The sequence below is a fragment of the Delphinus delphis genome, chromosome 1 (genome assembly GCF_949987515.2).
Source record: "Delphinus delphis chromosome 1, mDelDel1.2, whole genome shotgun sequence".
NCBI lineage: Eukaryota > Metazoa > Chordata > Mammalia > Artiodactyla > Delphinidae > Delphinus > Delphinus delphis.
In genome coordinates, this window is record NC_082683.1 from 106,577,045 (window position 1) to 106,592,045 (window position 15,001).

Consider the following 15,001-nt stretch of genomic DNA (forward strand, 5'->3'; position numbering starts at 1 on the left):
GAAGACATTAAACAAAAAATAAATTAAATGTAACTGTAGTAAGAATAGTTACAAAACAGAATACAAATGTCATACATAATTCTAAACACATAGTAATTTTTTAACAGTAAGGCTTAAAATCCCAGCTTATACCAACATAAACTTGGGAACTGTGTGAGGTGGAAGGAGTAAAGGAGAAGGAGAAATATGAGGAAGTAGAGTGCCCTGATATTTTTTACTTACAAAGATATTATTTTATTCTCTATTTTAGCAGTTAGAAAAATATAGGGTTGCGTGTGTTATTTTAAAACAAAATGTATGCCTTCCAAAGTACCAGGGGAAACAATTAAGGAACACGTAGTCCGTACAGAAAAAAAGAGAGAACAGAAAAAAGAAAAATTAACAACAGACACACAAAACAAGAAGGCAGAATCATTAAACCAAACCAAATATTTATTTGTATTGATATAAAATATAACATGGAACAAAGACATAGTATGGATCATTTTGCACTGTAAAATACGGCATCTGTAAGAAGTCCTCAGAAATACAAGGAGATATAGACAGAAAAATAGTAGTAGTTAGAGACTTTAACATGCCTCCTTCAGTTCTTGACAAATAAATAGAACACAAAAATATAGAGGACCTGAATATAATTTACAAGTCCGACTTAGTGGATATGTAACAGAATGTTAAATGGAATATTTCCTATGTCTTAGAGTTTCACCCAAGGCTGCAGAACCAAGGACGATGAATGCTCAGTGCCTATATGTTCTGAAGAGTGAAACAAAGCAAAAACATTCCAGAACTGCTATTTAAAAAAAAAAAGGTGACCCCCCCCCCAAATGGTCTTGCAACCCTTAATCCACCATCTGCTCTAGATTATTTAAGAGAATGATAAGGTTTAATTGTGAAGGCATTCTTTGAAGAGAGTGGTCAGATGAAAATAAAGAGCTGCAATGTGTCCCCTCCCATCCCCTCCAAATAAGCGTTCAAGGAAAACCTCTGAGTTTTTTCTGGGAAACACCTGCTTGGAGGGAAGCCTGACATCTTACTAGTCATTAGCCACCTACTAATCTTCAGAAGTTTGCAGGCCCACCTCAGGCTGCCACAGGAGCCAACCTCAGAGGAGCTAATGTGTGTGGCCCCAAATCTGCTGAGTCACAGACATGGTGACTGCCCTTTGCCCAGGGAAACTTGAGGGCTTGGGTAAGTGTTTCTTGTGGGCCAAATTCTTCACCACATTATTATCTTATTACAGAAAACAAACAAAAACAAAAAAAGCATACTGGTTAAATAAATCATGGCGTAATCAGATGATTGGAATGTTATTGAATCAATGAAAAATGTAAAATCTTTGGCATGAGAAAATATGTTCATGATATATTTCTAAGTGGAAAAAGTATATAACAAAATATCATGCTCATTGTATCCATTGTGGGAAAACTGAAAAATTATACCTGCATAAGGGTGGGCATATAACAAAGTAACCAAGAATAAGACTGAATATCTCAGACTTTGGAAATATGCCAGGATTGAGCTCCTTGGTACTTGTCTTTCCAAAGTCCTGATGGTAAATCACAATCCAGTGAGAAAGGTGGGGGCTTCTCTAAAACGAGGGAATGTTCTTGATGTTAGTCATCCAGAGAAGAAGTTAGTCCTGGAGCAGGAAGTGGTGGGGAGATAAGGAAAGCTTTCTGCTCTGTGCAGGCCCAGAGGACAGGAAACCCAAATTTAAGTGTGGAGAAGTTCACAACAGTTCTTATGGGAAAAGCATGCACATCTTATACTTTTTTTCTTGAATTCCAATTTATATATTCAATTTTAAATTTCCTCTCTATATATTCTTCCCTTTTATTCACAAATTACATGGATCAAATTAACTCTGCATTATAATTATATTAATAAGGAATCCCCAAATTAGCTTTAATAAATGGGAAAAGATTTAATGTTATATATTTTAAATAATGCCTCTGAGTCTTTCCAAATTTGGCAGATATACAATCATCAGTCTTTTCAATCCAATAGGAATAATTGGCAACCAGAAATTTTAAATATATGTTTAAACAGAGTAATAATGAAGGAAAACTGTGAATGTAAATTCATTATAATAATAATGAGTAGGGGCTTCCCTGGTGGCTCAGTGGTTAAGAATCTGCCTGCCAATGCAGGGGACATGAGTTCAAGCCCTGGTCCGGGAAGATCCCACATGCCCGGAGCAACTAAGCCCGTGCGCCACAGCTACTGAGCCTGCGCTCTAGAGTCCGCGAACCACAACTACTGAGCCCGTGAGCTACAACTACTGAGCCCGTGTGCCACAACTACTAAAGTCCACATGCCTAGAGTTCGTGCTCCACAACAAGAGAAGCCACCACAATGAGAAGCCTGCGAACCGCAACGAGGAGTAGCCCCCACTCACCACCACTAGAGAAAGCCCGCGTGCAGCAAAGAAGACCCAACACAGCCAAAAATAAAATAAATCAATTTAAAAACACACACACAAAAAAAACACTCTGGCCCTCGGTCCCCTTTCTCCAGGCAAATCAGAGCTGACCTTTCCCCACTGAGGAAGGGCTTTGAGGTGGGAAGCAGAGTCTCACAACCAGTCCCCCAGTTCTGTCAGTGTATATGGAAGCTGTTAAAAATGCAGATTCCTGGGAGCCACCCTCAGAAATCCTGAGTCCACAGGTCTGCCTTAGGGCCTATGAATCTACATTTTAAACAAGCTTCCCAAGCAGCTACAGCACCACACTTTGAGAAAACTGCACCTATACACTTTTTAGGTACCAAGTATAGATGCTGTCCATGGGACCACTGGGAAGGAAGTGTCTCCTCTCTGAATATTTGGGGTTTCCTGGTCAGCCTACCTTGGTGGATTACTGGGGTATAGAGTGGGCTTCAAGGTCTCAGTGAACCTGACATAGCAAGGAAAGCTACATGGTAGGATGGCCATACATGGAGGGAGACAACTGGAGTAGGATGCCATGGAATTGGTGATGTCATATATCTCAAAAATCCGTTTGTACGTTTAGTACAACTGCATGTGAATCTACTACTATATCACAACAAAAAGTTTAAAATGAAAATTCCTAACAGAAGTCATCCAGCCACTGGCATGGGCAGGAGAAGAGGTGCTAGGATGTTTCCCAAGGATCTAGTGTTTGTGTCAGTTCCTAGGCTCAGTCTTTTGTATGAATTTGGAGGAAGAGGGGAATATAGTTAGCTGTCAGGATGTGGATGGTGCTGGACAGTGTGAGAAGATAGGTGCTGTAGCTGCTATGAAAAAGAGTGCAAAAAATTGATGTGAACAAACACTGGTCCAAGGGACACAGATTGGTCCTGCTGTCAGCAGACTCTTTGAGAGTAGATCTATGTGGCTGGCTGGCTGTCAATCTCTAGATGAATGGTAAACAATGGCCAGCAACTATGAACGTGAACTATTTTGGAAAGCATCCTTGGAAAATGGATACAAACAGGGGGCTCAGTTAGAGCCCAGGTGGCTTGACAGTCCATGGAAGCAGAAGCAGACCTCACTGTTGAACAGGACTGCAGCAGCTAGAGTGAATTGGGAGAACAGTACTGAGGTAAGGGTAAGAGGACAAGCCATCTTGGTGACGGAGTCCACCACCACCAGGAAAGAGACCTGCTTTGAAAGGACAGTCAATTGGACGTTAATCTAGTGTGAAGGTTTTCTGGAGACATTCCATCAAAAGCAGGGGGCAGTGGTTCTTTGGGTCACCCATGCCTGTCTTTGACCTGGACACAGTTGTTAACAATAGGGAGAATCCTGAATGGTGTCTTTCAGGGTTTTACACAGCCCTGGGGCCAATGAGATTGCATACCTTTTTCTGCTGCCAGATTCATTGAGACCCTGATCCCCACCATGCACTCCAGTAAGCCACCAAGGTAAACTGTTTGCCTTGATAGGCTAACCCAGCATTCTGCACTATCCCACAGTCTTGATAGATGACAGTCTTAACTCATCATATGCCTACACAGATGCTACTGTTTCCCTGATAGATGTAGCCAGGGACACAAAGTTCTCTGGTTGAAGCCTTAGTAGGGCTGCCTCCACTGCTCCCTCGCCTTCGGGATTGGGGATTGGACATTTGATAGGTAGTTTGGGCTGCTTAGTATGAGTAGAGTTCAAGTCTAAGAAAGAAAGACACATTCCCTTGTGTGTAATAAATCTGATTCTCAGTTACTCAGATTGCAGTAATCTAAGCACTCTGGTTGAAGATGCAGGTCCACTCAAGGCTGTGCTTCCAGTATTGACTGCAGTCTTGAATCCCACACTGGGTGATTGCCCTCAGCTGGAGCCGGCTTCAGGACAAGACTACAGGGACTGCAAGGAATAGGTAGAGTCCTGGTGGGAAAGGATAAGCCCTACAGCAGTGCATTAAGCCTTCACACAATGAGTATTGAATGGATAAAGTAGTGATTCAGTCTACATGTGAGCAATTCCAACATGGGTGGAGGGGGTGGGGGAAATTATTTCCTAAAATAACTCATCTTCAGACTCTTAAAGAATTATTCCTTGATTTGAATTAAATCTATCTTCATTTAACTTCCAGTCCTTTGCCCTACAAATATCTCTTGGGGCCATATCAAGTCTATCCATTCTTTCAAATGAAGACAGCTGTCAATGTTCCTGAGTCTTCTTTCTTCGATTCCTTTCATCTGTCCTCATCTGGTGGCTCACCTCTGAGCATTCTCCAATATATCTACTTGCCTCTTAAAACCGTGGTAAAAGAATGCAATACTCCAGGTGTGGTCTGATGGGCATCAAGTACAATGAGATGGATCACTCCCTTGTTAAAGATGGTGTGCTTTTATTGTTGTTATCACATCAGAAATTTACTGGGTTAGCTATATTTGCTAAAACCTGCCTTTCCACTCTTCCCTCTTTATGCAGTTGTTTGTGGAGCCAAGTATAAGTTGTAACATCTAGAACACAATGCCTGATTTATGGTCTAACTCATTTTTTTTAATGGTCTAACTCAATATAATAATAATCATTATTATTAACTTCATCTTATTAGCTATGACCATTATAAAATAAAATTACCACTTAAAATGTTAGCTCAGGCCCCACCTCCTTTATCCTCAGAAATGGAAATGCTACCTTGCAATACATCTGCTTTTGAATTTTCAGACCACATTGTTGTATCCCGCCTCTTTTAGCCAGCCCACCTCTAATTAAGGCCCGCCCCCAGGGCGGCCCCTCCCTGGCCCCTCCCCTGGCCCTCAGCTGCTCAGCACCCGCCCACTCCTAGCCCGAGGCGGGAAACGCTGGACGTAGCTGCTGATTGGCTGGCTGGGGCGCAGCTTGATGGCGTCGGGCTGGCGAGCGGAGGTCCTGGCAGTGGCCCGCGGGCGACAGCTGCCAGTGTGAGGGGGCCCGTGGTCAGAGCGTGCCGTGGCCTTGGGGAGTGGGAAGTGGAGGTACGAGCCCTCCTTATACTTCGCCATGAGTTTCCTGATCGACTCCAGCATCATGATTACCTCCCAGGTGAGCCACCGCGTTCCGCCCCAGGACTCCTCAGCCTCCCTTTCCCGAGTCGTCTCCTCCGGGCCTCAGCGATGCGGGCTGGCCCGGAGTCTCGGTCTTCTCGCCCGCGGCCAGTGCCTGCCTCACCCGTGCCCAGAGCTCGGGGAGGGTGTGGGATTTGCTGCATCCGGTTTCCTGCCACCTAGCTGTCAGGAGGCGTCCTGCGGCGGTCCGCGCCCCCCGCCCAGCCTCCATTCCCCCTCACCCCACCCCACCCCCAGGTTTTCCGTTCACTTTTGGGAGAGGTCAGGTGGCCTTAGCTCTCAGAGCGGGTGCCGTGAGAAGGGAGCTGCCCCCAAAGCGCGCCGAAGCTCTGGACTGCGCCGCTGATTCATGGATTAGGGAAGAGTGTGGTTGCGGGCGCGGAGGGAGTGACTCGCCAATCCCTGCTGGCTCCTGGGGACACGTGAGGGCTTTGCTGGTTTAGCTGTCAAATCCTGAATCCGGATGCGGAGAAATTTGCCGCCGTCACTTCAGAGATCTAATAAGTATCAGGTTTCGTTTGTACAGTAACACCTCCATCCTTCATCCTCTATTTGCTGCCCACGCTTTCGGATCTTTTTCTAACCCTCTTTCCTTCCCGATTGGCCACCTTCATTCATTCGTACAGTCAGCAAACTTTTATCGAGCATTATATAAAGTTCTGAGGATACAAACCTAAAATAAGACAGACTTGTCCCTGCTCTATAGAAACTAAATCTAGTGAGCCTTTTGCTTTTACCATGTCAGTTCATTGAGTTACTGTTTTATTTTCTTCACAGCATTTATCATAGCACTGATATTTATGTATTTGTTTATGAATTTATTTTTTGAGATAAATTCTTCATAGCTCTATCCTCCCTCCAAGTGCAAGCACTCAATAAATATTTGTTGGCCAACTGATAAAATTTGTAGAAGCTCAGACTACCTAATTACTGATCTTCCCTCCACCCCACCCCCATTTTTCCAGTAGTTTAAAGTATTCTTTCTTAATTGTTCCTTTTTTTCAAGTGGCACATGACAGAAACAGTTCCTTCTGGGGGTTTAAAGTAAACTAAATCTTAGGGTTTTTTTTTTCTGTTTTTGTATTGCTTTATCCTAATGCTTCTGTCTTCGGAGTGGAGCATTGTCCTTGTTTCTTGAAATCCTTTTATTAAAACATTTTAGAGAGCATGAAACAAGGAACATCCTGATACGATAAATTTTTTGTTTTTAAAATTACCATTCTTTATAAGTTTTCATAACTATAGTTTTTATTGGCTGCATAATATTCAAATGCATCAATGTACAAAAATCTGGACATGTAATTCTCTTGCTTTTCTAACTTTTCCATGGCTTCGTGTTGCCCTTTATGACAACTCAGGGTTATTTTTAGCCCTAGTACCAACTCAAGAAAAATGACAATATTTAAGTAGCATTTTTTTCACTCAGAATAAAAATAAGAATGTCAGTGAGGAAATTGGCATTACATTATAACACTAAGATGGTTATAAACATTTTTAACATGGATATAATTGATTGACAAGTTGAACCAAGAAAGTGGCTTTCTGATCTTGTATGCCATATAATGTAACTTTCACACATGCATTCACATGCAATATTAAATTTAATTCTCAAGCCTACTCTTTACAAGTGAGGAACTAAGACCCGAAGAATCCTTTGTGTGGAATTGTTCTCTGTCCATATATTTATGTGGCTACTTCATCATCATTTAGGTATCAGTAAAAATGTCACTTCAGGGAGGCTTTACCTGACGCCCTACCCCCAGTCAAGGTAGCCTCCATTCCAGCCACCTTCTGTCTCATGTCCCAGTTTTAGTTTCTTCTTCATATCTATCACTTGTTTGTTTGTGTTCATTAGATGTAAACTCCATGAGGTCCAGGATACTCTCTGTCTTGTTTCTGCTGTATTCCCCAGCATCTAGATCAGTTTCTGGCACATAGTAGTCCTAGTAAATATTTAATAAAAAGCACCTTTCTGGAGAGGTGTGAGTACCTTAGAAACACCTTCCCCTCGTTTCTCCTGTTTTGTATGAACTGAAAGATTTATTTGAAACGAAATCTGAAATCAGAGGTCACATATTGAAGCTGGTCTGCCTCAGACAACATCCTGGTGTAGAGATTGTCACAGGATAAAGTTCACATCCTTAATGTGGCTTATGGGGTCTCTTATGATGAGACCCAGCTCTCACCTCTTCACTTCAGCCTTGGCCCTCACCATTTCTCACTTCAATTTATAACACACTAGCCTTACTAAACTTCTTTTCGTTCCTTAACCTGGCCATGCTACCATGCCTCAAGGTTTCCACCAGTCTGTTCTCTTTCTGGACCTTTTCCCCGTATCCCTCCACTTCTTTCTCCTGGCTAACTCGTATTCAGCCTTCAGATCTCAACATGGATATCCAAAAAACCTCTTCCAGACTGGACTAGATGTCCCTATACATGTTTTCCTAGTACCCTTTGCCCGCTTCACTTATAACAGCACTATCACATTGTTTCATAATTACTTGTCTGTCTCCTCCGTAGATTATAAATTCCTTAAGGCAGTGCCCATGCTCTCTTGTTTGCCATTCTACCCCTAGGGCCTGGCACGTATTAGACACTAATAAATATTTGTTAAATAAATAAAAGTGTAAATAAATGATCCAAGAAAGGGATCTTTTATTGTCAGTTCTTTAATAACTGTCCTGCCAATGGCCATCTATTTTTTCAAATCTGTAGCTAATTTTCAATGTAGGAGTTATTTTTTGTAAAAGCAACTGTTATCTAACCTCTGTCTTCAGCCTTCTCTACAGTCGTAAGACTTATCAGTTCCAAAGTACACTCTTAAGTCCCAAGGTCAAGACTTTGCACAATTTCAAGTCTTCTTTTTGAATAAGAGCTGTGCACTTTCTATTTTATTTGCAAAAATGTTTGAAATCACTTTTACCTTTTGCATGCTTTTTGGATCCTCTGTAATCTTGCCAGAATTCATATTAATCTTGGACTTCTTGAATTCTCCTGGTATTTTTTTTATATTAGTTGTGTAAAACTCTTTTTAAGTGTTTCTTCAATGTGAAAGGAGCCCACAATGAAATATAAAGGTATGTATCTCTTTCTCTTTTTCTTCCGTTTCCCACCCCCTCATATAGACTTATCAATTTCACTTGTTTTCTTTTCCTTGTCTAAATCCCATTTCAGATTGCTCTTAGTGAAATATTTTATTCTTTTTTCATCCATCTCCACCATATACACTACTCCCTAAATTTCTAACTTCTCCATCTGCAGTCATGACTTCAGAAGTCATTTAAATATGGCCTCTAAACTATAAATTTAAATGTCTCCTGTGGTAATGTTTTTCTTTTTTTAAGATGTTGGGGGTAGGACTTTATTAAATTTATTTATTTTTGCTGTGTTGGGTCTTCGTTTCTGTGCGAGGGCTTTCTCTAGTTGTGGCAAGCGGGGGCTACTTTTCATCGCGGTGCACGGGCCTCTCACTATCGCGGCCTCTCTTGTTGCAGAGCACAGGCTCCAGATGCGCAGGCTCAGTAGTTGTGGCTCACGGGCCTAGTTGCTCCGCGGCATGTGAGATCCTCCCAGACCAGGGCTCAAACCTGTGTCCCCTGCATTAGCAGGCAGATTCTCAACCACTGCGCCACCAGGGAAGCCCCTGGTAATGATTTATAATAGCCAAAGGATCTCCCAGGTAGTCTAGGGGTATTTTCTCCTAATCTATTCACCCTCTTCCTTTTCTACTCAGTCTGGATTCATGGATCCAAGCTACTTTCTCATACCCTCTTGTTTCTTTACCTACATATAAAAGTCCACGCTCGGATCACTGCTATAGTTTGTCTACTACTAACTCGGGCCTAAAGCCTTCTGTAGAAAATCATACAACTGTGCAGATTGCCAATGCCATAAGTTTATGGACACGCTTAGCTCACTGAATCATTTTTTTTCTTGACTTTAATCAGCTGCTTGTTCCCTTCCCCTCATAATTTCTCTGAGTCTTTATCACTCTTTTCAAAGCTCCCTTTTCCATTTTCACCTCTCCTACTCTTAGCAGACCACCTTGCCTCCTACTTTATCAACAAAACTGAGGCCAAGAGGTATGAGCTCCTTCTATTTCCTATATCTTAATCTAAGCAGTTATTTATATCCGCAACCATTCCCAATTCCTTTCCTCCCATGTGAGAAAATAAGGTGCCCCTTACTCCTGTTTAAGGCAATGTTTTCCACCTGTGCCTTTGATCGTGGAGCAGCTTATTGGGAAGTGGTTAAAAGCACAAGCTTTGGAGTCAGCCACCCAGACTTCAGCTTGAATCCTGATTCCGAAACTTACTATAAATGGGTTAACTTCTGTTAAGCCTCAGCCTTCTCTGTAATGAAGACAATCAAACCTACCTTATCTGGTTTTCATGATTAATGAGATTGCAAGGCTAAGCACTTAGAGTTCCTGGAATATACCACATGGTCAGTAAAAGGTAGCTGTTGCTAATAATAATAAATTAATAACATCATCAACTCACCTCCAGTGTTCTATCAGTTCCTTCTCATATTTGTTTATCTCTTTACTGCTTTCTTCCCCTTGGCCTGTAAATGTTTCTCTTTACCCCACATGCTTCCTTGAGCTACTCTCTAATGTTTTCTCTCTGTCTCATTCTTGGCTGTCCCTTGGGTGATTTGTGCTTATTGTCTCTACTGCCTTACCTGCCCCCCTCCCCACCGCGGGCATCCCCAGCCCACTAGAGTCTGGTTGCTGCCTCCACCTCACTACTCAAACTGTTTTCCAAAGGTCAGCGTTGACCTACAAGTTACCAAGTCCTTTGAGCATTTTCAGTCCTGGTTCTATTGCCCGTCTCTGCTTCATTTAACACTCCTTTAAACTCTATTTCCTTGGTCTCAGGATACCATGGTGTCCTGGTGCCTATTATTTCTCTGACCATTCCTCCTCTGTCTCCTTCCTGGTCTCTTCTTCCCATTCCTTCCCTCTACTGTTTTCTTCCTGGCATATTGCCTTCTTCACTCTACATACTATTCCTGGGTGATCTCATATTCTTTGGTGGTTTCAGCTCTTAGGTGCATCTCAGCCCTGCCTTCCTAATCTGTCTTTTATGTCAATTTGGATTGCCCTCAAGCACTTAGCACATCTAAAAGTGAATCCATCATAGTCCTATCTCCCACCCTCATTCCCAAACCTTTGTTTTCTTGCAGTAGTCTTTGTGTAAAGTGGGTGGCCTCACTCTTCATCCTGTATCCCAAACTAGTCACCTTTGATTCATCCCTGCTGATTTTACCTTCTAAGTACTCAGATCTGTTGCCTCCTCTCTAACCACCGATGTCTTAATTCAGGCCTTTATCATCTTTCATCGGGACTGCTGCAACAACCTCCTATCATGTTTCTTTTTCCACAGTGTTGTTTCCCTCAAATAGCTACCATAATGCTCTATACAAAATAAACCCAGCCATGTCTTTTCTGTATTTAAATAACTCCTCATCACCTACAGACTATGATCCAAGCTCTTTACAGTGGCCTCCAGGGCTTTCAGTCATTAGTTCTCTGTTCCTCCTCTCTTAGCCTTATTTTTAACCACTTCTTTCTTTGAATTTTATCTTCCAGCAGCACCAAACTGTGTGTAGTTACCAGTATATACCATACTATCGGGTTGGCCCAAAAGTTCGTTCAGGTCTTTCCGTAACATAACATCTTATGGAAAAACCCGCACGAACTTCTGGGCCAACCCAATATTTCTTACCTTTGTGCCTTTACTCATGCTCTTTGCTGTCTGAAAAGAAAGCCCTGTTCTTCTACCCCCACTACCTGTCTTTTACCTGCCTAATTCTTTTTCATCTTTTAAGAGTGTTTGTTTGTTTAATATTTTAGGGATGGTGGAAACCTTTGAGTGTGTGGTGAATACCTTGGAACCTCTCTCTAGAGAAATGCATATAACCCCCAAATTTGCACATGATATCAGGTTTTAACCCTAAATTAAATCCTCCTAAGGTATTATCATCCCCAGAAAAATGTGTCCTAACCCCCTGCCAGATTGGTTTAGTTTCCCTCTTTCATATTCTTTTACAATATCATGTGCATGTCTCACATTATGATTAGTGTCTTTGCTACTATACTATACCTCCTTGAGGTAGTAACTATCTTACTCATCTTTTTGTCCCCAGCACCTAGCACAGCACATAGAAGTTATTACCAAAAAATTGAGATTGAATGTTCCTGAAGTACAAAACATCTTTCACTGTGGACCGTTTATCCATTCAGCAAACATTTATGGAGAGCCTGCTATGTGCCAGGCATTGTGCTGGGTGCCGAAGATACAAAGATTAACAAGACAAACATGATCCTTATCTTCACAGAACTTACAGTCTAATGCCTTTTTAAAAAGCATGTATTTGGGCTTTCCTGATGGTGCAGTGTTTGGGAATCCGCCTGCCAATGCAGGGGACACGGGTTCGTGCCCCGGTGCAGGAGGATCCCACATGTCGCAGGGCGGCTGGGCCCATGAGCCATGACCGCTGAGCCTGCGCGTCCGGAGCCTGTGCTCCGCAGCGGGAGAGGCCGCGGCAGTGAGAGGCCCGCGTACCGCAAAAAAAAAAAAAAAAAAAAAAAAAAAGCGTGTATTTAAATTAGACATTAAAAAACTGTGTGGTGAGTGCTTTTATAAGGGAAATACAGGGTAGAATAGGATTATCTAAAAAGAGCAAGTTACCTGTATTTGGGAGACCAGAGAAGGCCTTCAAGAGGTAGTAATAATTAAGTTGCTATCTGTAGGATAAGTAGGGAGGGGACTGGAGAGAAGTTCCCATCAGAGGATAACATCTGCCAAGGTCTTGGTATGAAAGAATGTTGTATCTAAAGAAGCAAAAGCAGTTCCATGTGGCTGAAAATATGAATTTGGTGGGTAGGAGGGACACAACAAGAGGAGGAGGAGTCTGCTAAACCATGCTCAAAAGTTCACACTTGCTCCTAAAGTCAGTGGGAAGGCATAAAAGATTTTTTTTCCTGAAATAATGCCATTTGCAGCAAAGTGGATGGGCCTAGAGATTATCATACTAAGTGAAGTAAGTCAGAAAGAGAAAGACAAATACCATATGATATCACTTATATGTGGAATCTAAAATATGATGCAAATGAACTTTTTTATGAAACAGAAACAGACTCACAGACATAGAAAACAAATTTATGGTTACCAAAGGGGAAAAGGGGTGGGGGAGGGATAAATTAGGAGTTTGGGATTAACAGATACAAACTACTATATATATAAAATAAACAACAGGGTCCTACTGGATAGCACAAGGAACCATATTCAATATTGTGTAATAAGCCATAATGGAAAAGAATATGAAAAAGAATATGTATATATATATGTGTAACTGAACCATTTTGCTGTACACCAGAAACTAACACACCATTGTAAAGCAACTATAATTTTTTAAAAAAATGTTATTCTTCAATAAAGTTCCTAGCCAATATAAGAAGAAAAGAGGAGTTGTGTCAGAGTGTGTGTATGTAGAGAAAGTTCTATTTACCAGTGGAAAACAAATGAGCTTTAGAAAGCTGAACAGAGCTGTCATGTGGCTACTGTCTCTGATGCCAGCTTGAACCAAAACTGACAACGTGAGATCCTGCAATCTTTTGGCTTTATACTGAGATGGAAACCACTTTAGTGGATTAGGCAAGATGGTGGAGAATCAGAGAAAGATCTATGAAGGAAAACATATAGAAAATATCACTCTGTCTACTACTTTCCTTTTTTTTTTTGCGGTACGTGGGCCTCTTACTGTTGTTTGCGGAGCACAGGCTCCGGACACGCAGGCTCAGCGGCCATGGCTCACGGGTCTAGCCGCTCCGCGGCATGTGGGATCTTCCCGGACCGGGGCACGAACCCGTGTCCCCTGCATCGGCAGGCGGACTCTCAACCACTGTGCCACCAGGGAAGCCCCACTACTTTCCTTTTTTAAAAAAAATCTTAAAAATAACTCCTTTTCCTTGAAGTTGTTTTGTTTTTCTAAATACTTGTAAGCAAGAATCATCTGTAAGAAGCAAGTTTCAGTGACTCCTTTTTTATTTGCTAATTTCTCTGGCTCATAAAATGACTATCATAAGATTACGGAAAAATATATACTTTAATTTTTTGTCTAACTTAAACAAGGATAATTTCAAAAATTGAAGAGCCTTTCAACATCTAGTCCCAGTGTTGAGGACTTTAATAAGTAGACCTTATATGGGTGGATGTCGTCTTTAATCTCTGAAATAAGCTATTTAGTTAGGCGACCTTTTATCGTAAAATAGTCTGTAGAAGACATTTCTCAAAAGATTATGTATATTGACCTTCTATCTTCTTTCTCCCCCAGATATTTTTCTTTGGATTTGGGTGGCTTTTTTTCATGCGACAACTGTTTAAGGACTACGAGGTGAGAAGAGATCATTTTGATTATGCTAATATTATATGAATTTAGATTGTTTTAAATGAGACAAGAAAAATACCTCCATTAAAGAAAAATCATGTTCGAGAAAAACAAATATCATATGATATCACTTATATGTGAAATCTAAAGAAAATGATACAAGTGAACTTATTTACAAAACAGAAGTAGACTCACAGACGTAGAAAACAAACTCACGGTTACCAAAGGGGAAAGTGGGGGGTTGGGGGGGGTAAACTGGGAGTTTGGTTTTAACAGATATACACACTACTATATATAAAGTAGATAAACAACGAGGACCTACTGTAGAGCACAGGGAACTGTAGTCAGTATCTTGTAATAACCTATAATGGAAAGGAATCTGAAAACGTATATATATATATAAATATATATATATATCTGAATCAGCTGTACACGTGAAACATTGTAAATCAGCTATACTTCAATTAAAAACAAAATGAGTTATGCTTGAACTTCCATGACCTGTGATGGTCAAGAAAAAAAAATAAAAATCACGTTTACTCCCAAGATGGGAAGTTTTTGCCACTAATATAATTCTTAAATTGGAGAATATAATCAAGCTTAGTTGATTTTTTTTTTTTTTTTTAGGCAAGTCGTGTATAGCCCAGGAGCCAGGATCAAGAAATATCATGCCTTAGTCATATCAGTATATATACCAATAGCAGACAGTTATTCTTTGGGAGAGAATTTAACTTATAATGTCTCATAAATGTGCTCATTCATTTGGTATCTGGCCTTCAGTGTTAATTACCAATCATACATCCTAAGTTAATACCAAATTCTAAGGTTGGTTCGATTCGTATCTTAAGCCTTGAATTCAGAAAGACAACAGCCTACACTGGACATTTCCTAATTAATCTTTCTCATTTAGTAATAAGCTCAATGGTTATGGACTATCTGGGGTCATTTCTAGTATGTTCTCCATTAAACTTCCCCAGGGAGTTTGAGTTATTGTCTGAAATAGCCCAGAATTCCAGAGATTCTGTTCTGCTCAATACTTTAAGGCCTCCTAGGGAAGGTTCTAAAACTGGTCCAAGGTCTGCAGAATGTTGAA

The 15,001-nt window shown here is 41.1% G+C and overlaps 1 protein-coding gene across 1 annotated transcript in view; it reads left to right on the plus strand.

The window, feature by feature from the left end:
- Positions 1–5,330: 5,330 nt before the first annotated feature.
- GPR89A (G protein-coupled receptor 89A) overlaps positions 5,331–15,001 on the plus strand; it is a 40,412-nt gene continuing 30,741 nt past the window's right edge. The window contains exons 1-2 of the mRNA XM_060028517.1: positions 5,331–5,491; positions 13,855–13,914. Of these exons, the coding sequence (XP_059884500.1) occupies positions 5,450–5,491; positions 13,855–13,914 (102 nt within the window). The 5' untranslated portion in view covers positions 5,331–5,449. The remainder of the gene's footprint in view (positions 5,492–13,854; positions 13,915–15,001) is intronic.